The sequence below is a fragment of the Alosa pseudoharengus genome, unplaced genomic scaffold, assembly GCF_046254945.1.
Source record: "Alosa pseudoharengus isolate Yale_2024_CS ecotype anadromous, Long Island Sound unplaced genomic scaffold, YU_APseudo_1.1 YU_APseudo_1.1_scf_12, whole genome shotgun sequence".
NCBI classification, from domain to species: domain Eukaryota; kingdom Metazoa; phylum Chordata; class Actinopteri; order Clupeiformes; family Clupeidae; genus Alosa; species Alosa pseudoharengus.
In genome coordinates this window covers 39,168,359-39,194,852 of record NW_027468587.1, presented here as the reverse complement: position 1 = coordinate 39,194,852, position 26,494 = coordinate 39,168,359, and the positions used below count along the sequence as shown (strand labels likewise).

Here is a 26,494-nt window from a genome sequence, read left to right as displayed (position 1 = left end):
TGAGGCGCCCCCAGCGCACCTTCTAAAAATAGTCAACAGGTCGCCTGCAGATCACGCTCTAAAAACACGCTCTATTGTGAAGTTTTCAATCGATATTTAAGTCTAGACCAGAACCATTTTAAGAATGTATGTAGCCATACATCTGTAACATTAAATTGATATTGGTGATATCTTAAAAATTGTAGCTGCGTTAAATTTTAGCCTGTCTTTAAACAACAACAGAAGCGGAGCGCATACACGCTGCTCGCACGCATAGACAGTAAAGGGGGGAAAACTAGCTCGTCTGGTGTAGCCAATGGAAGCATATCTTTGCAAAAGTTCTGTGGCCATTCCATGTTCGTCAAATACGGTTCTTGCATGATTGTTCAAGAACTAACTGAAAAACAATTGCTTTAGCTCACAGGCCTTTTCTCCTCCGTAGGCTACTGCCGTATAATAGCGCTGAAAATGTGGCATGCATGACTGAGCAGGACTGTGCATTACCTTTTTTGTCAGATCATGGAGAGATTTCAGGTGTGCAATAACTTTAAAAAGAGTTTTCATATGTTAGGGTGGTGTGGGCGATTACTATTGAAATGTTAAAACTGAATTGTCCACTGAAATCAGAACTTAAACAACCCCTGAATTCATAATGGTGGGTGGGTATAAATTGGGTACAAATTTTAACCCAAATTATTAATTGCACAAAACGATTGTTTTTTTTTGTTAAAAAAAAAATAGATTAGATTCCCCATGCAAACTTTGAAATGAACAAACTGAACAAAAATGTTGGTAGTGTTGCATAGGCCTACACAATATTGATAATTTAAAAGTACAAATCTCCGCCTATATCTCCGCCTATTATTTAGGAGGACTACCCCCGCAAAAAAGGGGTGACGGTATGTTTGTTTCAAATGAGTAGCCCTCCATATGATTTCCATATGATTTCCATATGATTTCGGGTCTTCAGGTAGCCCTCATTCCCAAAAAGGTTGGAGACCCCTGTCCTAGGCTATTTTTTTACAGTCTACTGTATGGTCCTAGGCTAGCCTAGGCCTACATATCGCTGGTAATTTTTTTTTTTTTTGCCTTTTATTTGGACAGGACAGTGGAGAGTGACAGGAAGCAAGCGGGAGAGAGAGAGATGGGGTGGGATCGGGAAATGACCGCAGGTCGGATTTGAATCTGGGTCCCCGTGGGCACTCGGACCCGTATATGGTACGGGCGATGTAGCCTGCTGCGCCACAGCACCCCCAGGTACATTTTTAACAAACTAGAATATGGGCCCTATCATGACATTCTAAAGTGCATCGTCACTCGTCAAAAGTCTATTCAAATTTAGTAGGATGTCCAGTTCACATTGGGAGGGGTTTCGTTCTCAAAAGTGGAGCGCATGGCGTAACAAGGTGTTCCTAGGTCTTTTAATCAGTCATATGGGTGTGTTTGGGGCGTAACATCATTTTAAACCAATGAGAATGACATCTGTCATTCCCTTTAACGGCGCAACGCGCGATATGTCAAATAAATGCATTGGTATTTTGGCATTCAACGGCGCATTTGAAGGAGGCTGCTTGCGAGACCGTATGGAATAGTCATTCTTAAACCATGCTTTACTAAAACCTAGCATAGCCTTCACGCATTTGCACTCGTCTATTATTTGAACTCATTGGCAAAGTGAAACTAACTTCACCAAGGAGTCAGTCAATGACAAGACAGTTATATGCAGTTACTTTCACTATTGACTGACAATGGGTTACCATAGAAAACATAGGCTGGAAAAAGCAACACTTACCCTAATGTTGCTCAAATGACTAAATAAAACAACATTTATCCTGCAGAGGAGTTGCTTATATCGTGACAGTGCGTCTTCAGCTGTGCTCCATTGTCTCTCGCCTCTCCCCTAATCACTTTTAACCGTCATTACCAATTTGCAAATGATGGTGAATAACTACTCATCATGAGATGTACAGTATTTCGTAATATCTTTATTCTAATTATGTTTACCATTGTAATCGTGCAATTTGTAATGCTTTGCATGGACGTGCGCTGGTGTGCGTTCATGAATGATAGAAGGATGGTGCGTGCACCTGCCAATATGACTGTTGACATGCGCTCTTAAAATAGCATATGAACAACTCGCCATTGACTTCTGACCAGGTTTAGGTGGTGTATGATAGCGATTTTTAGACAATGCGCCAGGTCCCTCCCTAGGTTGTTAATTGCCACACCCCTGGGCGCAATGCTTAAAAAATAAAGGTGCAAAATAACGAATTCAACTTCGCGCCGGTGAATAACGAACTTTACGCCATGCGCTGGTGACCGAAAATACAGCCCTATATGTTTTAATTCTTTCATGGAGTAAACATGTATGACTCCTTTCTGGCCAAATTTCACAGCTTTCACGTAACAGCTTTATGTACTGTAGGCTAAATTGAGTTTGAACGGAGAGAATAGAAAAGTGTTGACTGTGCCAATTCTCCCCTACTCTCGCATAGTAAACAAATGGAATGTTGGAACATTGCACTCCCCAACACATACGCGAAAGGTCGGTTTTGCTTCATCTTTTGATGATACGTTTTGAAGTTTTATTTTGAAAACAGAAGATTAGCCTACTTAACATAACTGTGGTTCTCTGAGAAATGCCATAAGATCCAAGACCAAGAAGAGAGAACACATCACCCATGTGTTGGATGAACTGCACTGGCTCCCTGTTTCCTATAGAATTGATTTTAAGGTTATGTTAATTACTTACAAAGCTCTGAATGGCATAGCACCTTCATATCTCTGAGCTTTTAATATCTTATCAACCACAAAGGAAACTTAGATCTTCCAATTCTAATCTTTTAATTGTACCCTAAGTGCTCCAGAGTGGAGAAGCTGCTTTTATCCATTATGCCCCAAAACTATGGAACACCCTGCCACTGTACATCAAGCAGGCAAGTTCAGTAAATATTTTTAAAAAATATCTGAAAACATACCTGTATGAGAAAGCCTTTAGTTAACTCATCTTATCTTGTAGACTACTTTTTCAGATTATTCTACATCTGCTGCCATTGGAGGGCGCAGCCAGCCAGAAGCAGATGGGCTGCCCCTATTAAGTCAGGTTCTGCTCAAGGTTTCTTCCTGGAATATGGGAGTTTTTCCTTGACACAGTTGCCATATGGCGTGCTTGTGGGAGGTAAAGGGTTAAGGCTGCCAGTCTTAAATGTCTGTGTATAAAGTCAAATAATTACGACATATGCTAAGAACATGCTAAAGCTGGCTGCTTGGAAGCCGCATCAACAGGGCCTAAGCATTTGTTAGCAAAGCCTTTATATATCTATGGTAGTATAATATTATATCTGATATGTTGCTGATTGGATCATTAACGACCACAGCAACAAAGGGGAATGACTGACTCTTCTCTATAATTGTGTTACATGTTATTTTCTAGGGCTGTAACGATACACCAACCTCACGATTCGGTTTGTATTTTTTTTTGGGGGGGGGGGGGGGGCTAGACATTTTATTAAATAACATTTTAATAGCCTCCCTTAGAACACCAGAGGATTACAATATAAAATATCTATTATTTTATATCCTGATATCAAAATATTTTTCTGAATGACTGATATTTATGACAGCACACTTTATGCAGATTAGCCTATAGCCTAGGCCTACTATTTTTTATTACAACTCTACCTCTTTAATTCAGCTGTCTGGTTGAAGCCTGGAAATATTGTGAACAAAGTAGCATATAGCTTAGCCTATCATAGTCTACTGATTGGACTGTTCAGTTTCCCCATGTGTGTTTAAGTTTCAAGGTAATACTTGTTCTCCTTGGGACAGGCCCTTTTGGGAAACGTTGGTATTGAGATAATCAGTCAACTTCAGTGCAAGAGTTTTAAACAAATATGTGCAGCATGCTAATGATGCTAAGCGGATTTAATAGTAATTTAGCTAGTCGTCTATGCGTCCTTGCTTTCACGATTGTGAATGTTTTATTTAAGTCGTGCGTGTTCATTGAGCAGGAGAGGGAGGGAGAGTGAGAGGGAGGGAGCGCGAGAGAGAGCGGGGCAAGGAGAGGGTGTTCTATATTGTTTGGTAAAGTTGCACACATAGTCTACAATGAAAGCAAGGAGAGGTATGAAATTATTATTTATTTATTTATTTGTTTTTGGACAACGTAGGCTACCGATAAGTAAAGCGGGAGTTGTGGGTTGCTTTTGCACTGCATGAAACACTAGAAAGGGTGTGTCGCGATTCTGCCTTTTCACACCACGACACAGTATCATGGATATGAATGTCGCGATTTCGGTTTCGAATCATAAATCGTTACAGCCCTATTATTTTCTATATTTCTGATATGTTGCTGATTGGATCATAAACGGCCACAGCAATGAAGAAAAGTGAAAGTGATTGATAATGACTGACTGACTATTATTGTGTTGCTCCAAATGTAAAGCACTTTGAGCTGCATTCTGTGTATGAAAGGTGCTATACAATAAAGCTTATTATTATTATTATCATTATTATCATTATTATTATTATTATTATTATTATTATTATTAAGATGGTCACATTACAACATTACATACTATGTGCATGTGCAGGCCAGACGTCTTAAGCTGACTGCATAACGTGATTATTTCTGAGATTCTGCTACATTTTCAATCAGGAATTGTGCATATGTCATGGTTAAAAACGTCAGAATCTCAGAAATAATCACGTTATGCAGTCAGTTTAAAAACTCTGCAGGCGGGTACATGAAGTCGAATCCCCCAAATGTTTCACAGATTTTTTTTTTTTTTTGCGGTGATGACGGTGACGAGCTCAGACCCGCGGTAGGAGTCATGTGACCGCCGTATTGCGGTAATGCGGTCACCGTCCCAGCCCTAACCCACATACACTCCATTAGACCCACCCCCTCACCCCCCCCCCACACACACAAACATACCATACCTCCCTACCTCACCCCACACCCACCACTACACCCCTCACACACAACCTACATACACACAGGTACCACCCCAACACACACCATTACCCTACACACACAGACACACCTTTACACCCCCCCTTACACACACCATACCCCCCCCCCACACACACAGGTACATCCGTCAACACAGACACCATTACACCCCCCCCACACACACACACACAGACACAAACATACCATACCCCCCCCCCCCCACACACACACACAGGTCCCCCCTCCAATCACACACACACACCATTACCCCACACACACACAAACACACTTTACACCCCCCCCCCACACACACACACACAATACCCCCCCCACGCACACACACACCATCCATATTTCCTCCCACACACCTACACACGACCCCTCCCCCATTCACACATACACAACCTGGCACACAAACACATATATATGAACACACACTCACACACACAAACATGGCATGAGATGCAAGAGTAGGGCATGGAGTAGGAGATGGAGATAATGTACTTGCGAGAAGTGCAGGACTGAGTAGCGGTCATATTTTGTACCACTATGCAGTACATCTAGTTACTTTACTATCTTAACTAGTTTTAATTTAATTTCAATTGTTCATATAGCCTGTTTTAGCATAGAACACCTGTTTTTACATAAAAAAGAACATTTACCATTTAATCGAATTTTACGTTCTAAGTCTTGTTTGGGGGTAAGAAAAAGCTTAGGAAAAAAATCTACCTTGGTGAATTAATCATTCATGCATGAAAGGGTTAATTACTTTCACTATTGACTGACAATGGATTACCATCGAAAAAATAGCCTTGGAAAAAGCAACACTTACCTCAATAATGTTCGAATTACTGAATAAAAAATGTTTATCCTGCAGAGGAGTTGCTTACTGTACATCTCGCGTCTTCAGCTGTGCTTCATATTTGTCTCTCATCTCTCGTCTAATGACTTTTATCCGTCATTACGAATGTGCAAATGATGGTGAATAACTACTCATTGTGAGATGTATTTCGTAATATCTTTGTTGTAATTATGTTTCCCATTGTAATTGTGTAATTTTTAATGTTTTGCATGGATGTGCGCCGGTGTGCGTTTGTGGATGAGAAAAGCATGGTTGGGTCTTGTGCACCCACCCATATCACTGTTGATAATGCGCTCTTAAAATAACATAAACAATCATAAACATAAACATAAACATGCCACAAACTCGCCATGGACTTCTGACCAGGTTTCTCTTGGTCAGTGGCGTAATGCGTTTTAGGTAGTGTATGATAGCGATTTTTAGACAACGCGCCAGACCCCTCCAGGTCGATAGTTGCCACACACCTGCGCGTTGCTTAAAATAAGAGTCATGCAAAATAAGAATTGAAACATTGCGCCAAGAAAATAACTCGTTTTCCGCCATGCACCAGGGCGAAAAATAGGGCCCAGAGTCCCAAATCTTTGGAATGATTTACTTGAGGAAATCAGGTTAGCTGAGTCAGTGTCCCCTTTTAAGTCCCTCCTCAAAACCAATCTTTATAGGAAAGCCTATCTTAGTTTTGCTGAATCTTGATAACCTGTAAAAAATGTATTGATCTTATTCAGGGGCGCCTGCAGGAATTAATGCTATGGTACACACACCCGACCCACAGCCCCCCCCACGCAAAAAAAATAAAAAAATACGCGTGGACAATATTTGTCCGTTTCCCGGTTTTAGCCCCGTGCATTGGTCAGCAAAAAATTTGCCTACATAGCATAACAACACCCACATGCAATAATACAACAACAACGTCTACTATGACCTATTCATTTGGACAACTTGATACAGCCCTATACAGGCTAAAGTTACCTTGTTTTGTTCTTGACGTCTGGCTTTAAACAGCTGTAATGCAGTCTAACGTTCTGACAAGCACACCAATTGCCTACCTTGTTCTTGCCCATCTGGAATAACTCCTCTAGCTTTGCTGCCTCCATAATTTCTGTTTAAACTTGTAATATCCATCATGAGTATTGAATTAGTGAATTAGCTCAACATTGTGAGCTGATAACCATATATTGATAGATAGCCGAGTAAAAGAAAACAACAAGTAGCCTACGTGCCTGCATGGCATGCGTATTGTGTCTCCTGCTCAAACAAAATGTGTGCGCGTTAATTTTGATAAGTGTTCACTAAGTTACGTAATAGAAAATTGTAAATAGCCTGATGGCAGCTAATGGGATACTGTGCATAGTTGGGAAGGTATGGTGGGCCAATTTGGTGTGAATGCATTACACACACACAAGGGAAATTTTCTCTCGTTGTCGAGCCTGATGGTACGCACAGTGCGTACGGACGTACACCTGCAGGCGCGCCTGATCTTATTTCATAATTGTCATACTCTATGGCTTTTGGCATTATACTGTATTGCGTTGTGCATCTAATTGTAATTATTATATATTTTTTGAAAGTATTACTTTTGGTACTTTGTAACTTGGTTTTTAATGTCACATACATAATTTAGCCTTGGATTGTAAGAGTGAACTTAGTAAATATTTGTTGTATATATTCTATGATATTACGAAATACTTCCTCTTTAGCCTGGCGGGGCCATCCTATATCATTGAGATGTATAGACTGGCATCAAATCATTCACCTCGCTTAATCCAAGGGGCGGGCAGAGAATTGTCTTTCAAACTGCCTAGGCATGCAATAGGCCAGCGCTACGACCATATCCGTATCCGGTAGGCAAAACGGCAAACACATCCTTCTTAGAAAGGAATGACTTAAGTGCATTGTGTTGCTCAATGTGCAGAAAAGCACAAGTCCAACTCCTCCAAAGTTGACGGCAACGCCGATTCAAACAACCGCTCTTCGTTCGCCATAGCCACCTTCCTTGTTGTTCACCGTCAATGGACTGTCGTTATCCTGTTAAGCCCGCCTTAAGACTCTCTAACGAAATAGAGCGCTGTGATTGGAGAACATCCACAGTGTTAAGCCAACAGAAATTCCTATGGTTCGATACTAGACGTACAGGCTGAGCAAATTAATTTGCCGCCGCTAGGGTCCGTCTAGATTTCTAGGCTACTTCCTCTTCTTAATAGCCTGAAATTACTGTTAAAGGAACCATATGTAAGAGTGTGGTCAAAACTGGTACTGCAATCACTTTCCAAAACACATGACATGACAAAACACAACATCAACATCAGTTGAGGGCTGCACTTCACTTTTGAAATGACAATGTCCTGGCCGGACTGCTGTTGTCAGTGATATAAGTATTTGAAATGAACATGATTTCTTAATGTCTAGTGACATATCAGGGCCATTTTATGATTAATTGAAATACATTTCTTACATACGGTTCCTTTAAACATTTTATCTAAAGGCATCTTTTCCCCCTTCTATTTCTGTTAGATGCCACTCATCAACTTGGACATCTACATAAAGCAATAGGTCAAAGCATGAGTTGGTGAAGGCTTTTAAAAAAAGCAATGCATTTTGGGGACTTTCACGGATGTCCAACTTTGACCTGTTGGTGGTGCAAGAGTGCTCAAGCACTTTGGCCCTTCACTGGCCTAGAAATCTAGACGCACCCTAGTGGCAAATTTGCTGCCAGGGCTAGTCTAGCAACTCTAGCAACCGTTGGCTTGTGAGCTCAAAAAATTAAACTTCTATCAGGCCAATCAAATCGTGTATGGAGTCGTTAGGCGGGCTTAACATAATGATTGATGGCAGAGTTGCAACGGTTTGGCTTGAATTCCCTGCTACTTGAAAACAAATAAGATAATGTTGCTGTTGGCGAACAGTGTGACACGAGTTAAGCTTTTATTAAGTTGGCAAAAGTTTGAACTAGCCAACTAGCTCCGCTGGTGGGAAACCCATGGGAGCGCTGTCCTATTGCGTGCAGAGGGAATTTGAAAGACAACCGATTATCCCGCCCCTCGGACTGAGCACTGAGAACGGTGAGTGCCCAGACCCTACATTTTAATGTGGGTCTGGCTTGTCAGGCTATGCCTTCACAGCTTCACTACTTGACCTCCAATTATGCTTCAAGCTGCTTCAAGTGGTAATAACAAGTGGTTATTTGAGGAGATATAAAAGAGAGCTACTTACTTGCTCTGGGGTTCCTAGCCATCCTAGGGTCTGTGACTACATAAAGCATAGAGAAAATGACAAAGAGAAATAAATATGTAGGTAATTGAGATGTGGCAAAAAGTTGAAATACAAACAAAGGTACAATTGTATTTCATTGTATTATACAACAAAGGTATCAATTTGTTGACCAATCGCTCAATTTGGTTGACCCATCTTGACTTGACCAATACATAGAGGGGCAAATGTACTGTTAAGTTTTTTTCAGGCCCGGTGGTACTAAAGCTTGAATATCTTTAGGGCTGTCATCAATTTTGCAAATGCAAAAAAATTTAACTTAACGCAAGAAACGCAATGCAAGCAAATGACGTTGGCCCATGGAGAGTGAATGAGAAGTGCCTCCATCAACATATTCAATGGAGCAGTGTGAGTGCACCGAAACATAACATGTGGAGGAGGTGGTTGATCCGAGGGATGGCTTGCGTCCCAATCTTTGTTTCGCGTCCACACTTTGTCTTTGTTTACATTTGCCTGTTTTCATTTAAATTTCAATTCCAGATTTGCACCCCAATCATTTGCATGATTGTATTTCTGTTTCACCGTGCCTTTGTGGCCATGCATCAAATCATCCTAATACAACAAAGGCAAGGTAAAAACAATTTTACATTTTTCTATATCTGCTACTCCCCTTACCTATCTCTCTTCTGCCCCTGTCACATCTCCCACTTCTGTCCCTACACTGTCCCACAACTCTTCAAAGAAGACCTCCTCTCCAAGCGATTATGACAACCTCACACACCTAATATGCACTTACCACACTCTTCCCCTCTTCCCTCATCTCTCTCCACTTGCCTCTCTACTAGGTGTTGTGGTAAAATAAGAGGTGGGTAAACTATGAATTCTGTGATCACGGTGAGGTGGACTGCACCATGCAGTATCGGATTTTTGAAAAAGGCATTCAGAACATGTTTGATGATGGTGGAGGTTATTGTCCAATGTTTATAACAATACCAATGGTATTAAATGGTTCCTAGAGTGTTGAGGATTGTACACATTATGAATGTGGATAATACAGTGTGATTTTTGAATGTTAAAAGTTGCAATTGGTGAATAAACTCTTTTGAGAGGTGGATAATAAACTCTAATAAGAGGTGGATAAACTCCATTTCTGAAATTTCAGAGGTGGATAAACCGAATATATATAACCGAACGACTAATTGAGTAATGCACCACACCGTTACCTTACCTTCTATCCGATATAAGCCATCATCATTCATATGGACACATATCAGAGACAGATTGAAACAAACTAAATGTATTTGGAAAGTTAACTAAAGCCATGAAGCCTAAGAAAGTTAACTAAAGCCAAATAACAGGCCCTGATGATTGCTCTGCAAATAGGCTAAAATAAATAAACAACATGTTACATTTATATAGCGCTTTTCTCAACACTCAAAGTGCTTCACATAGAAAGGGGGACCTCACTAACCACCACCAATGTGTGGCCCCCACCTGGGTGATGCACGGCAGCCATTATGCGCCAGAACGCTCACCACACACCAGCTTGAGGTGGAGAGTGAGGGAGCCAATTACAGTGGGGGATGATTAGGGGTCCGGATTGAATGAGCTAGGTTGGACATTTAGCCACCGGGACATCCCCTACTCTTTGCGATAAGTGCCATGGGATCATTAATGACCACAGTGAGTCAGGACCTCGGTTAAACATCTCATCCGAAGGACGGCATCTCCTACAGTGTCCCCGTCACTGCACTGGGGCATTGGGATCAATCTTTTTGGCCAGAGGAAAGAGTGCCACCTACTGACCACTTCCAGCAGCAACCTAGTTTTCCAAGGAGGTTTCCCAAGTACTAACCAGGCCCACACCTGCTTACTGTAGCTTCAATAATTCAGCTAAGACAAGGTATTTGTCTGGCTGCTGGATGTACCCTATTTCAAGTCAGTTTTATTTGTATAGCGCATTTAACATGCACAGAGTGCAACCCAAAGCGCTCCACATATAAGACATTTTCATTGACACATAGGCTAACAAAAGACATTAGATGCCGGACGGAGCGGCGTAGTCGCCAGCGTACCCGTGACACCAAGACATACATTTAAAAAATAACAAACACAAAAGATGCCGGACGGAGTTAATAAATAAAATTAGTCCAATTTCCAACCGGCTGAAAATGTCCAAGGGCAATGATGACCCGCGTAAAACTGCGCACAGCTGTGTCTCCACAACCATGCAACGCCAACAAAGTTCTTTACAACTGACCAACCCGGTGAACTCACTGGCAGTCTGGAGATAACGTTAACGTTAGGTCTTGTTAGTCTGAAGATCACTGGAAGCATAACAGCCCGAAGTCATGGGCGATCTTGTAGATCAGCAACTCGGTGGACTTTTAACAGCGACAGTTTGTTAGTCCGTGATGCAGAGTTCTACAACGTTAACGTTAGTCTGCTCAATCCAGATTCCAGGCTGTTGGCATGGCAGCTCACAGGTCAGAAACAGCTCGGCGGCCTCGGCAGATCTCTTGCAGAGTAGTCAGCTGCTGTCCCGAGAAATCCCCTCGACCAGACAGTGAAGTGCAGTCCCCGTAACCTAGCAACCTTTTTCAACTGATGTCCCCTATTTAAGTGTGTTTAATTTTTTGTGTGCACACTTTTCCCTACTGGAAAGAATTCAAAACTACTTTCACCCTTGCTTTTACATGCAAATATAAAATAGAAACCACCTGTGAATAACCAAGAATGTTTTAATGCAGATCCTTACTTCCAGGGATTGGACTGCAAATTTAGCCTAGCCTACTGCATCATACTGGTATGATTTAAAAGATCACAGGGTGAAAGTGAGAATTCATAAATTCTTTTAGAGTGAATTTCTAAATATGGAGATATATATTGTATATTGTGAAATAGACTAAAATATCGCAATATTATTTTTTAGCTACAGTATATCGCCTACCCTAGGTGAAGCTAGATATTCAATGTACTACTCAACCTCCTTTCCTCCTTGGAAACTCTCCTCCATGAGCCTACCCCAGACCCTGTATTAGCAGGTCAACTTTGATAAAAACCACCGTACTTCACATTCAGTTTGAACTTAAGTGGCACATGTAACTAGGAAGTGTGTGAGAAAAAAGAAACGGAAAAAAACAGAACACAGAAATAAAACATTTGGCAGACTCTCTAATGCTAATGATAGCCAAATGAAGAGTTTCTGAACCACCAAATCTTTCAACACAATTGTATCGAAAACAAGGTTTATTATGACCGCCGCTAGCAAAGCGGTCATATAGGGATTGTCAAAGTGTTTTTTTTTTTGTCATCTACTTTCCTGAATTTTTGGTCACCGAACCACCGGGGCACATGAAATTTGGTGGGTATGTAGCCCCACTAGACTTTTACGGAAAAAATTCGTTTCGTCCCCGGGGGCCACTCCCCCCCCCGTGCTGGGCCCCCCGAACCGCAAAAAAGCAGTTTTTCCTAAATAACTACCTGATCCGTGGCACTGAGGATGAAGAATCTTTTATGGTATGTTGGTCTCAAGGGCCCACATCAATCTGGCCCATAATCACTCATTTGTGATTTGCACCCCCCCGGTAAAAAATGAAAATGCAATATTATTCTGCTTTAATCGCCCCAATCTTCAGTTAAGATGTTCAGAACTGCACCAAATGTTATGTGTATGATTGACCTGGCATGGGGGGGTCTAAATTCATTTCATTATGGCTGCTTTAGCAACACACCTTAAGCTACTGCTTGACTCAATGGTGAATTTTATAACAACTTTTCGCCACGGTATGGCAGTTTAAGTCCGCTTGATACTGTAAGGCGTAAGCCATTGGTTTCCAAAGGAGATTTTATTTGTGTCGCCAGCATAGCCTATTGACAATTTATGTTGTAAATAGGCAAGGGCGTCAGTTTGTTTTTAGAAGTGGTGGGGACTAGGGGTGGGCGATATATATCGTCTGCAATAATATCGTGATTGTTGTTTTAACGATGTGCAAATTTACATTATCGAGTATTTAAATTACTTATGGGGAAAAAACACTCGAAATCACGCACTGAAGACTCATACATTCCCAGGAGGTAGGCTATGCGGTGCAGCAGAGCAAGTGCCACGTGATCACTAGTGGGTCACAACATTGTCCCACGCAGCTTAATGTTTATTTTGTGTTCAACTTCTGTTCAAGTAGCATTGGGAGCATGAGACAGTCACGTTTTTTCCTACACGGTATTATATGGAGAGAAAACCTTAGCCTTTGAGTATTTTAATAGTCAGTTGTAAACAAATAACTATTCTCATGTAACTCTTTTGTAAATGGATTGAAGTTCGCTCTAAATATCTACGTTTACCGATTATGCTAACCGTTAGCATCTCTATGGGATTTCTCATACATTAGCCATAAGCTAATGCATTAGTTTCTATTCTGTAACTTGGAATGCTAGCCTACGTGATTGCTCTAAAACAAAACATAGAAGGAAATAACTGAGATGTAGGCTACTCTGTTGGTCTGCTCTTAGTTTTACAGTGAATCCTATGTAAAGGTTTGAAAGGAACTTCAGCTTCAGACTTTCTCTTGTGGAAAACTGTTAGGCCTATTCATCTTCTCTAATGTAGCTGGCTAGACCATGTCATTGCCACACACACAAGTGGGGGCAGAATTGGAAATGTGTCATAGAGTGACAATGCATTGGTTGATTTGGTTAAAAAGTCACAGGTTAGGTTATTGGTTATTATTGTAATGATGCTATTCATAAATAATGAGCTGTAAAGTAACTTAGACTTTAACAAAAACATTTTTTTGTTAAACTAATTATCTAATTACTAATTATCGTTATCGTCAAAATCACAAAAAATATCGAGATATTATTTTTTTCCCATATTGCCCACCCCTAGTGGGGACAATAACCATAAGCTTGAGTGTGGTTTGAAAAGTGCGGGGTACCCTTATGTAAGCTATTCATCCATTCAACGCTGCATTACAATATGCTCAACAGTAGTGTTGCGCCGGTTAAGGTTTTTTAACATCCGCACCCACGACCACCCGACCCGTCAGGAGAGTCGATCTGCACCCACTCGACCCTCAAAAATATGCACTGATTAACTACCCGAACCTGACCCGAACCGACAAAAAAAAACAATGTGCCTATAGCCTAGGCTATCCTTTGCAGTTCATATTGAGGTAGAGACAATGCTTTCTTATTAACTAAACACTAAAACAAGAAGAATTTGCACTGTAGGATATGCTTCAACAAAAGGCCTTTTCACACAGAGATCACGCTAAATTTGAGGGAATAGGAGACGTCTTTTTGCCACAACGTGTGTCTGAAAACGAGGGGAAAATTTGCAGGCCTGCTGATCTGTTCACATGATGCGGCATTTTGGGGAGCCAGGAGGCAGGATCAGCTATTAATGTGACGTGCAACAGGGGCGTGTAGAGTGATAGTCGTAGGCCTTATTATGCGTGGGCCTTCAGATGCAGCAGGTGTGTGATTTCCAAAACCATGACGGGAGAACCAACTGCACTTTGGTTAGCTTGCATTTGCTTTGCTGTTGCTTAGAATGTTAGATTCTTGCGATAGATGTCTTCAGACAATAAAAAGTAATTTGGAAGGGAAATTGAAGAGAAGAGTTGCCCCCTGCGTTGGCCGTGATTCCCCTTTGAAAATCAGAGGTTCACAGGCTACTGTGGCCTTGGTCAGTGGCGCCGCCAGCCGTAATCCTGTAGCCTACGCACTGTGCATACAATTTATTCATGAAATCATTCAATATTACAACAATAAAAATAGCTTGTGTGCTGTCTTAATTGAAACATGCTTCACGCACAAATGATAGCCTAGGGCAAAGAGAATGGACATTGTTGTGTATGTTACTTTTTATCAGAGACACATGGAGACGCAGCTTGCATGAAACTAGTAGCTTCGTTTAATAAACAGCACAGAGTGGTGGCAGCAAAACAGGCATAACCAATCAACATAGGATCTCATTCTATAGGCATTACTAATCGCCAACTCTTACAGAACTGACTACTAAGACACCAGTGGGTTACTCAAAACACTACAATTCCTCCCTCCTAGATAGAAACTAATAAACGCAATGACATTTTAAGCTAGGTCTTAACATTACACTTTTGTTTCTTTTTTTTCATCATATAAACTTTAAGCACCTGGAAAACGACTGTAATGAACATTGTTCAATGTTAAGACATTTGCAATTAGATGTAACTAAGTAGTTATTCTTCTATCAGTCTTTGAGGGGGCCTATGGACACGAGTGGGGTAACATCCCTCATCGCTAGGCGTGTCCGCCTGATTTCCCACAGGGGCACTGGTGTCGGTGGAAGATGAAGGAATAGGGACAGGCTGACAGTCCATTGATGGAGAGGGCTCTGGTGGTGTTGTGGGCCTTCCTGTTTCAGCAGCAGTGGACACCATGGACAAATCTTCATCCGGAGTCAGTCCTTCAACGGTGTAGGACAGGGGGCCATGATGTTCTTTTACTGTAGCCAGGACCCATTTGTGGTCTCCTCTGTAGCTCCTTGCCAATACACTCTGTCCAATGCAAAGTGTCACAGTTTCCCTCCACAGGGTCTCTGAGCCTGTTGGAGTTGTCTGTCTTGGACAGTGCGTCTTCTATTTGGCTGGAATAGATCCAATCTGGAACGAAGATGACGCCCCAGGAACAGCATGGCTGGTGTCTGGTTGGTGGTGGCATGTGTAGCATTCCTGTAGGCGAACAGGAAGTTACTCAGTTTATGGTGGAGAGTGATATTGTCATTCTGCATTGCCCTAAGGACTTGTTTCAAAGTCTGAACGAACCTTTCTGCTTGACCATTGGTTGCCGGGTGCCAGGGGGCTGAAGTGATGTGACGGATCCCATTTCTTCTCAAAAATGTCTGGAAGTCTTCACTTGTGAATTGGGGCCCGTTATCACTGACAAGTTGCTCTGAAACTCCAGTTCTGGCAAAGAGATCCCTCAGCACTGTAATTGTTTGACTTGTTGTGGTGGAGTTCATAGTGAAAACTTCTGGCCATTTGGAACATGCATCCACCACCACTAGGAAGTTTGTGCCCATGAAGGGCCCTGCAAAGTCAACATGAATGCGTTGCCATGGAGATGCAGGCCATTCCCACTGGTGAAGTGGGGCATGTGCCGGTTCGTTTTGCACCTGTTGGCAGCCCGGGCATTGCATTGCTACACGCTCAATATCCTGGTCAATTCCGGGCCACCACATAAAGCTCCTTGCTAGCGCCTTCATTTTCACCACTCCCAGATGGCCAGAATGGAGTTCTTCTAAAACCTTTGTTCTGAGGCTACTCGGTATGATAACTCTTACCCCCCACATGACACAGCCAGCATTCAAGGTAAGTTCACTTCTACGCTGATAGAAAGGAGCTAAGGTGGTTTTGTGGGCTGCTGTCCAGCCAGCTTGCGTGGCTGTGTAAACCTGAGACAATGCCTTGTCACGTCTAGTCTCAGCCTGTACCATTTCTGCTGTGACAGGTGGGCTTTCAATTTGGCCGAGGGTGAACATATCTAATGCGTAGCAGTCATCCTGTTTGTTTTTGATATCTTCCAGAGGCAAACGTGACAGTCCGTCCGCGTTCGCGTGGTCCCCAGTCCTCCGGAACTCTATCTTGTACTGGTGTCCCCCGAGAAACAATGCCCAGCGTTGCATACAGGCTGCAGCAGTCACTGGAACGCCTTTTTGAGGACTGAAGATGGACAAGAGTGGCTGATGGTCAGTAATGAGAGTAAATTCTCTGCCAAATAAATATTGATTAAATCTTTTTACGCCCCACACCAGACTCAGTACCTCTTTGTCAATCTGGGCGTAGTGCTTTGGTTAGGGATCAAGATGCGAAAGCTATTGGCCGTTCACTGCAGTCATCCATAATGTGAGACATCACTGCCCCAATGCCGTATGGTGAAGCATCGTAGGCTAGCCTAACTGGTAGAGAAGGGTTGTAGTGGGTCAGGACTGTGTCTGATGTCACAAGGGTCTTTGCTTCTTTGAAGGCATGTTCACAGTCCCTGGTCCACACCCATTTCCGTCCTACCTGGAGCAGCTCGTTCAGGGGATGGAGCACCATTGCCAGGTTGGGCAAGAATCTGTGATAATAGTTCACAAACCCCAGAAAGGATCTCAACTGTGAAACATCTTGAGGTCGAGGGGCCTTTAACACTGCCTGGACCATTTCTTGACACTTATGTAGCCCATTCGCATCAATGGTGTGTCCACAATACGTGACGCTGGACTTGAGGAATTTACATTTGTCTCTCCGTGCCCGGAGTCCATAGTCTTCCAGCCTCTTCAGGACCTGTCTCAGGTTCTCTAGGTGCTCAGTATCAGTGGCCCCCGTGACAATGATGTCATCGAGGTAGCATTGTGTGCCTGGTACTCCTTGTAACACCTGGTCCATGGCCCGTTGCCATATTGCTGGTGCTGAGGCCACTCCGAACACAAGTCTAGCATTAACTAACTAAAAAAAAAGGAAATTCCGCCTATTGGCTTTTTTTGTTAAAACACTCATAAGAGCCTAGAAAATAATCCAAATCTTATTATTATTCATATTTTGACTCATTATGTGATTTTGCTCTTCATTTTGGTTGATTAAATTCAAGATTTATGTGCTAAAAAAAGCTAATTTGAGTTTTCAGAGCAACATGTTATGGCAATACCTGAATGCAGACCTTATTGATCATTACTATTCTACCCTCCTTACTTTCAATTGCGAGTTGAAATGAATGTTAAATTATGACATACATAGGTCTGCAGTACAAATGTTCTTTAAATTGTAGCTGAAACGAGTACAAAGGATCTTTAATCTATTCATTGAATTCATCATCAGAACAGGAGCACAGAGGATGCCATCTCTATGGCACTTCACTCTGCCCTGTCCCACCTTGACAATAGCAACACCTATGTAAGAATGCTGTTCATTGACTTCAGCTCAGCGTTCAACACCATCATCCCCTCCAAACTGATCACCAAACTCAGTGAACTGGGCATCAATACCTCCCTCTGTAACTGGATTCTGGACTACTTGTATTGCATTCATTGTGTCTACACTTGAGATAAATAAGTTTGGTTTTTCTTTTATCACATATACATATATTGGTAGATGTTTTTTCTTTACCTTGACATGTTTCGACGTATACTTCCATCTTCATCAGAAGGTCACACGGTGGAGTAGTGTGACGCATTTTTATCAGCTGATGTTGTTACGGAGGTGTGATCCACCTGTCAGTTTTTTGACAGGTGGACCACACCTCCTGCTGTCAGTCAGCCGCCCCCCAGGACGGCACTCCAGGTATGGGAGAGCATATATGCTCTCTCATCTCTGTTCATTGTCTTTGGGCTCCGCTTTCTTATTTCAATCGCCTCCTTTATCCAGCGGTGGTATCGGTTGTTCTCCTGCTTAATGACTCTGGCATGCAGGAGGTGTGGTCCACCTGTCAAAAAACTGACAGGTGGATCACACCTCCGTAACATCAGCTGATAAAAATTCGTCACACTACTCCACCGTGTGACCTTCTGATGAAGACGGAAGTATACGTCGAAACATGTCAAGGTAAAGAAAAAACATCTACCAATAAATGTGTATGTGATAAAAGAAAAACCAAACTTATGGATTCTGGACTTCCTAACCAACAGACCTCAGTCTGTTAGGTTAGATAATCGCACCTTCTCAGCCATCGAACACCAGTGTACCACAGGGATGTGTGCTGAGCCCTCTCCTCTACTCCCTCTTCACCTACGACTGCACATCTGTACATGGCTCTAACGTCAAGTTTAAAGATGACACTACGGTGATTGGTCTCATCAGCAACAACGATGAGATGGCCTACAGGGAGGAGGTCCAGCACCTAACATCGTGGTGCACTGATAACAACCTGGCTCTCAACACCAAGAAGACCAAAGAGCTCATTGTGGACTTCAGGAAGTCTAAAGCCAGCACACACACACCCATTCTCATCAACAGGACTAAGGTGGAGCATGTCACCAGCTTCAAGTTTCTGGGTGTCCACATCTCTGAGGACCTCTCTTGGACCCTCAACACCTCTACCCTGATCAAAAAGGCTTACCAGCGTCTCTTCTTCTTTCTGAGGTCCATCTGTCTCCTCAGATCCTGGTGAACGTCTACCGCTGCAACATCGAGAGCATCCTCACCAACTGTATCATAGTTTGGTATGGCAACTGCTCTGCCCACGACTGGAAAGCACTGCAGAGGGTGGTGAAAACTGCCCAACACATCACCGGTTCCTCACTCCCCTCCATCGAGGCCGTCCTGGGCAAGCGATGCTTGCGTAAGGCACACATCATCAAAGACTGTTCTCTCCCCAACCACAGACCGTTCACTCCACTCCCCTCCGGGAGGCGTTACAGGTCTCTCCACATCCGAACCAGCAGGTTCAGAGGAAGCTTCTTTCCTGCGGCTGTCACCCTACTGAACTCTAGCTCTGCATCCTGGTGACATCCAACCAACTAAGCCCCCATCACCCCCTGCCCCGCCTGATTCCTCCTTGCCTGTGCCTGTTGAGGTGTCCACGACCATGGCAACCTTGACAGGGACAACAAGGAGGCGGACATCCCGTAGCCCCACAACTGCACTACCCTATCCCACCCATCTATTTATTTACAAATGTACATACTGTAATTACACTTATACTGTACATAGCCATATTCCACTGCTTTTCATCCTGCACATACACTTATTATTAATACTATTGTAATGTTACTGTTTCTGCACTACAATGGTACTTTTACCACACTGCATATAGTTGTACATACTGTACATATCTTTCTATATGGTTCATACTAAATATCCATATTTATTCAGTTTTTCTGTAATATATTCTTTTAATACGCTGCATATATCTATATTGTTCTTACTACTACTATAATGGTACCGCCACTACATTGCACATACCTGTACATGTTGTTCATACATTGTTCATATTACAGTACATAGCCATATTTATTCTGCTCTTAACTGCTAATACACTGCACATATTTATATTTAATTTATGCTACTCTAAACCACCTTCTGCAAAACAACTGTATACTACTGTCTACACTGCACTATATTTCTTGTCCTGTCTATGCACCACCTGCCTATACTGTGTACAGTATATCACATTGCACTTTTCTGCTTTTTTGCACTTCTGGTTAGACGCAAACTGCATTTCGTTGTCTCTGTACTTGTTCTCTGCACAATGACAGTAAAGCTAAATCTAATCTAATTTAATCTAAAAAAGTATCTGCCTCTGCTTTGCCTCTTTACGGATCATGCTATGAATAGCAGCAGCAATGTCTGCATAAGTTGAGACATTGTTATTGACCTTCTGGACCAGAGACATTCCATCAATGATTGTTGCTGTATTATATTCATCTGGAAGATTATCTGATAGTGATGCAAGTTTCTGCAAATGCTTTGCAAGTGCTGCTTTAGAGGTTTTCCTTGGGGTCCCCTCAGGTGTCGCCAAGGTCCAAGAGGGTGACAAAAGACTTCTCTCATGTCCAGTCTTTAACATGATGGTCTTGCCATGTGCCTGTGTTTTCTTTTTTGACTCATGCTCGTAAATGTCTTTAATTTTTGCTTTGTCAATGTATCATGGAATTTGTGCTTAGGTGTATCTGACTCCAGCCTCTATGTCATGATCTTTGCCTGTAGTATGAGCCTGAATCAGATCATCCCTAACCTCTTGTGTTGCTTTGCCTGCTGTAGATATGCAAATGAACTCATGTTCCTCTGAAAATTGATTGATCCAATTTCATTGTTTGTCTCATCTCATCAGAACTGTGTAGAATTGTTAAAACTGTTGTAAATGTATGTACTTGTAGATCTTGGAAAATAGTTATTATTTCTTTTCAATGGAAATTATTATGAACGCCGCGCAGCGAAGCGGCGGTCATATAGGTTTAGTCAGATTTTTTTTTTTTCTTTTTTTTTCTTTTTTCTTTTTCGCATGTCCAAATTTCCGTCAATGATTCCCGGGACATTGAAAGACCGGGGTAGACGAAACTTGGTGGGCATGTAACCCCATATGGATAGCATGGAACCATCATTTTTCGTTTTGATCTGTAGCCCCCCCGCTGGACTGCACCCCCCGAAAGGAGGGTAGGGCAGACACAGTTTTCTGTGAATATCTCGAGAACCGTACGGTTTAGGAGAACCATTTTTTTTTGTATGTTGATCTCAAGGGGCCATGTCAACCCATTCCATAACCACTCATTTCATGTATAGCGCCACCTAGTTAAACACAAAAAAGTAAAAATGAGGTGTTGTAATCGCAGGTATCTGTGACCTAACATAGTCCAAACTGCACGAAATTGGAAGTGTAGGATCATTATGACACCCTCTGAATGCACGCCAAGTTTCGTGGAATTCCGTTCATGGGGGGCCACACAATAAATTAATTTATGTTACTATACACCAACTGGCCTGTAGGTGGCCGGAGACAGTTTTCTGTGAATATCTCGAGAACCTTAGGGCCTAGGAGGTCCACCTTTTTTTGTATGTTGGTCTTAAGGGGGCATGTCAACCCATCCCATTACCACTTATTTCATGTATAGCGCCACCTAGTTAAAAATTAAAAAGCAAAAAATTAGGTGTTTTCATCACAATATCTCTGGCTGACAAGGTCAAAACTGCACGAAATTAAAAGTGTAGGATCATTATGACACCCTCCGAATGCATGCCAAGTTTTGTGTACTTTCGTTCATGGGGGGCCTTACAATAAAATAATGTATGTGTACATTTAGTGACGTACACCAACAAGGATTCCCGGGACACTGAAAGACCGGGGTACACAAAACTTGGTGGGCATGTAACCCCACATGGATAGCATCGAACCGTCGTTTTTCGTTTTGATCTGTAGCCCCCCCGCTGGACTGGACCCCCAGAAAGGAGGGTAGGGCAGACACAGTTCTCTGTGAATATCTTGAGAACTGTAGGGACTAGGATGACCATTTTTTTCCGTATGTTTGCCTCCAGGGGTCATGTTAACCCATTTCATGTGCACACATGTGCACAAACAGATATACACACACACATACATTCACAGTAATCATACGTATGACACATACTCACACAGTAGACATATGTACGCTTGCATGCACAGGTACATACGCAGGCACACACACAAGCACGCACACACACACACACACACACACACACACACACACACATAACATAAACATGTACATGCACACATGCACACAATTCAAGAATTTCTCAGAATTATGAACAGGCAAGATGGAGGTGGGGTTGTATAAAATGAATTTAACATGTGAAATCTATGAACTAATCATGTTTTGGTACTTGTTGTCTAGCAGATACCAGTGAGAATTGAGTGTGGATAATGCAATTTAGTGAGACAGTTAGAATCATATAGGCCTTTCAGCGTGATTTCTTTTTGTGGAAAAAATGTGCTGGACTGGGTGGCGGTCATATTTTGTACCGCTCTGCGGTACATCTAGTTTTAACATCAGATGAAAGACAATTTTAAGTATGATGATAATAATAATAATAATGATAATTGTACATAATGATAACAATGTGTAACGTATGAATATTTTCACCAACCAGTTCATCTAAATCTCATTCCCACATTCTTACTAGTCAAAAGTACAACTGAAATGTATAATGTAGATCATTTTAGCACCTGTGATGCAATTACCATAATTTCCCAACTATTAGCTGCAGCTTATACATTGATTTTGCTAAATTTCTTCAGCTATGAGGTTAATACACGGGGGCAGTTAATATCGTATATGGTTTTGTTTCTTTCAACTTCATAAAACACTGTCCTGTGGCTTATACACAATACGGCTAATACACAGAAAATTACTGTATGTATTTCATGTGCCCTGGACATTATAAAATTATAATATTTATGTTAAGCTGGGTACATGTGGTGATGTGAACAATTTTCATATGGTATTCCTTGAATGTAAAGGTAATATGTGATTGGTAATCATGATGTTTTGATCTCTTGGAATATCTCTTATTAAATACTAATTTACTGAATTTTGGGGTGTTTCCGAATAGTACATTTACAAATAGTAAATAGCATAGCAATGCAGACCTATGTAATCATTTGTATTTCAAGTCTGCTGGGAGGTAGGAAGGTATAAATACATTGATTAATGAGGTAGTGGGCATTTCAATTAGTGCTGCAACACGTTGTGTCTCTGAAAACGTAGATTTGCTCATTATTACACATAAATCTTGAATTTTATCAACCAAAATTAAGGGCAAAATCACATAATGATTCAAAATATGTATGCCAACATCAAACACCACATATGCATCAGTAATAATGAGGTTTGGATTATTTTCTGGGCTCTTATGAGTGGTTTAACAAAAAAAAGCCAATAAGCGGAATTTCCTTTTTTCAAATCAGAGGTCAACTTTGAAGGCCTGTACAGCCACAAAGCTACAAGATCCAACTTGCTATCATACCATTTTATACTCCAGAGATATGTAGCTTTCAGAAAAATATAGTGAGAATTTGCCCCCCCAAGTGGTAGTGACACGCCCCTTTTTGGGCCTGTGGCTCATGGACTATAATAGAGGGAGAGCAGATAGCTAACAAACGTTCAGAAAAAGTCCTGTTGGCAAATTTAAAGGACAAGTTCGGTATTTTACACTTAAAGCCCTGTTTTCAGATAGTTTATGATTAAATAGAACGTTTAGGATTGAAATTTGGATACATGCTGCTGTCCTGAGAATTTTCGGTTTCTGTGGTAGCGCCCCCCCTCCTCCAGAACGCTGCATAGGTGCACTGGAACAATCCTTCCTAAAACGCATTAAACTTTCGTTTACAAAGACGTGAAACTCACCGAGTGGTCAGGGGTGTTCACTGATATGCTCACACAAAAATCGTAGTTTTTGTCCAACTCCATTGACTTGTATTGGATGTGCTGTGAGGTATGGTATTACTGGTATGGGGTTGTTTGTATTTTTTCTGTAGTCTAATGCAGTCGCGGTATCGTAGGCTACTACGCTATCCAAATTATTGTCACGTCCAACCATTGCTAATGCTAAAATGTCTTGGAACTTGCACGATGTGAATGATAGCCTACGTGAATCATTACGTTTTCATCATGAAAGTTCCACAGCCAAAAAAATAGTAAACGAACAAAATCATGTAGCCAAATTATTCATGTAGGCTAGAGTTAGTGTTAGGCTTATGATGTGAACATGACAGGTTATAGACATAACAAATAAGTTCATTTTCCACCTGTTACAAACGTTACGTTACAAAATGTCAACCTTACCCCAAGTTCTTCCAACTCTGTCGTCTGCTGTATTTCTCAGGCGAAAGAGCTTTTTGGGCGATTTCTTTCGACCTCCAGCGAAGTTCAGTAAAATGCAGACCGCAGAGACACAGTGATCAGCTTTCTGCAGATTCTCAACAGGTGTGCTCACATCCAACCCCAGAAATTCCAGCCACAACTTTAGCCTTTCTGGATCGTTGAAAGGAAGTCTGTGACAACTTTTTTTGCTACGAATTTTCCCGCAATTTGGAACTGCACAAAATCGCCTCATTTTTAGCTGTCTGTTGCAAAATACTTCAATACAGCGATCTTCTGCTTCTTCTGTGTATTAAATGAAATGCCAGTGGTTTGCTTGTAATTGGCAAGACGGTGTAAGGTGCATTATCGCCACCAACTGGGCTGGAGTGTCTATTATTCAAGCTCTCAACGGAAGAATGTACGGGTGTGAGGCGTTTGGAAAAATAGCTCCACAGTTTTACAACGCATGGTAAACACCTGTTGGAAAGCATCTTTTGCAGCGATTTTTGTGTGAGCATATCAGTGAACACCCCTGACCACTCGGTGAGTTTCACGTCTTTGTAAACGAAAGTTTAATGCGTTTTGTTCCAGTGCACCTATGCAGAGGTTCTGGAGGAGGGGGGGCGCTACCACAGAAACCGAAAATTCTCAGGACAGCAGCATGTTTCCAAATTTCAATCTTAAACGTTCTATTTAATCATAAACTATCTGAAAACAGGGCTTTAAGTGTAAAATACCGAACTTGTCCTTTAAATTTGCCAACAGGACTTTTTCTGAATGTTTGTTAGCTATCTGCTCTCCCTCTATTATATTAGGCCCACTGCTAGATTTTGACAGGAGCTTGCGATATCGCTTTAAAGTACTTGGGCTCACGCAAGCTGTCAAACACTGTCCACTCGCCTATGTGGTACCCCTCTGGTTTATACATCCAGTGTTTATCATATGTTAGCTAACTGTATCTGGATGTGTTGCAATCAGAGCAAGACGCTAGAGATGGCGCATGACATACAGTGATGCCTCGTATAAAAAAAATAAATTAAAAAAACGCTATTTAAGCACCGAAATGAGGCACCGAAATCCAAGTTGTTATTCGATGCAGTTACTACCGTTTGCGTCGGCAGCGGTGCCATATTAGAACCGTGTTTCGGTGCCCAACCCTATGTGTTAGGCAGCATTATTGTCCTTTAGGCCTACGTGGGTTCAAGCCTCCTGACCCCTTACTAACCGACCCGCACCTTACGCTCCACTGATGCCCACCTTCTATTCACCCCCACTGCGCATCTCTGTTCCATGAGCCTTTAGCGTGGCTGGCCCCAAACTCTGGAACTCCCTCCCACTTGCCTACGTCAAAGCACTTCCCTGTCCACCTTTAAATCCATGTTAAAATCTCACCTCTTCATTCTTGCTTTTCCTTTCTACTCATAACCATGCCTCCTCCATCCCACTCGCTCCTCAATTACTGTTTTATTTTATTTTATTCTACTTTTGTTGGCAATGTCTGTCTCCTGCTGAATGTATAGTGTGTTTTATTAAGTGTACGGTCTACTTGTACTGTCCCTGTATATGTTGCTTTTATGTCTATGTTCTCTTGTATACTGTCTCTGTTTGATGTCTTTATGCTACTCTTATGTCTATGTCCTCTTGTCTTATTGTACAGTGTCCTTGGGTGACTTGAAAGGCGCTTTAAATAAAATGTATTATTATTATTATTATTATTATTGCTGCTCCGTTGTCGAAACTCAAAATCAAAAGCATGACAGAGGAAGAGGACACCACTAGGCTACTTCAGATATTAGTGCCTTTCTGAAGAACGGATGCCAGTTAGCATAGCTGTGTTACAGTACCCCAGTGGTTCCCAAACTTTTTTTCCCACGTACCACCACCTACATCCTGACTTGGCTCGCGTACCACCACCATCCGACACATAAAAACGTAATGCATTCTATTGACGCATTCCAGGCATCATGTTTAATTAGCCACCCTACATAACAAATAACAAAATCAAAATGTGCAACTGGTCTATGAGCTCTCACACTAAAAAACAGGGTGGTTAAAAAAATCATTTTTAACACCTTTTACGGACGGGAGCGGGACCTAATTTTACAGATGCGGGCGGGAGCGGGACAAAAGATTACACATTATTGTGGGAGCGGACAGGAGCTGGACAGAATGTTGCGGGAGCAGGAGGGCGTGG

The 26,494-nt window shown here is 42.0% G+C and overlaps 1 protein-coding gene across 1 annotated transcript in view; it reads right to left on the bottom strand.

The window, feature by feature from the left end:
• The window catches only part of st14 (ST14 transmembrane serine protease matriptase), a 229,476-nt gene that overhangs the window by 167,949 nt on the left and 35,033 nt on the right, over positions 1-26,494 (bottom strand). The window contains exon 6 of the mRNA XM_076281226.1: positions 9,006-9,041. Within this exon, the coding sequence (XP_076137341.1) occupies positions 9,006-9,041 (36 nt within the window). The remainder of the gene's footprint in view (positions 1-9,005; positions 9,042-26,494) is intronic.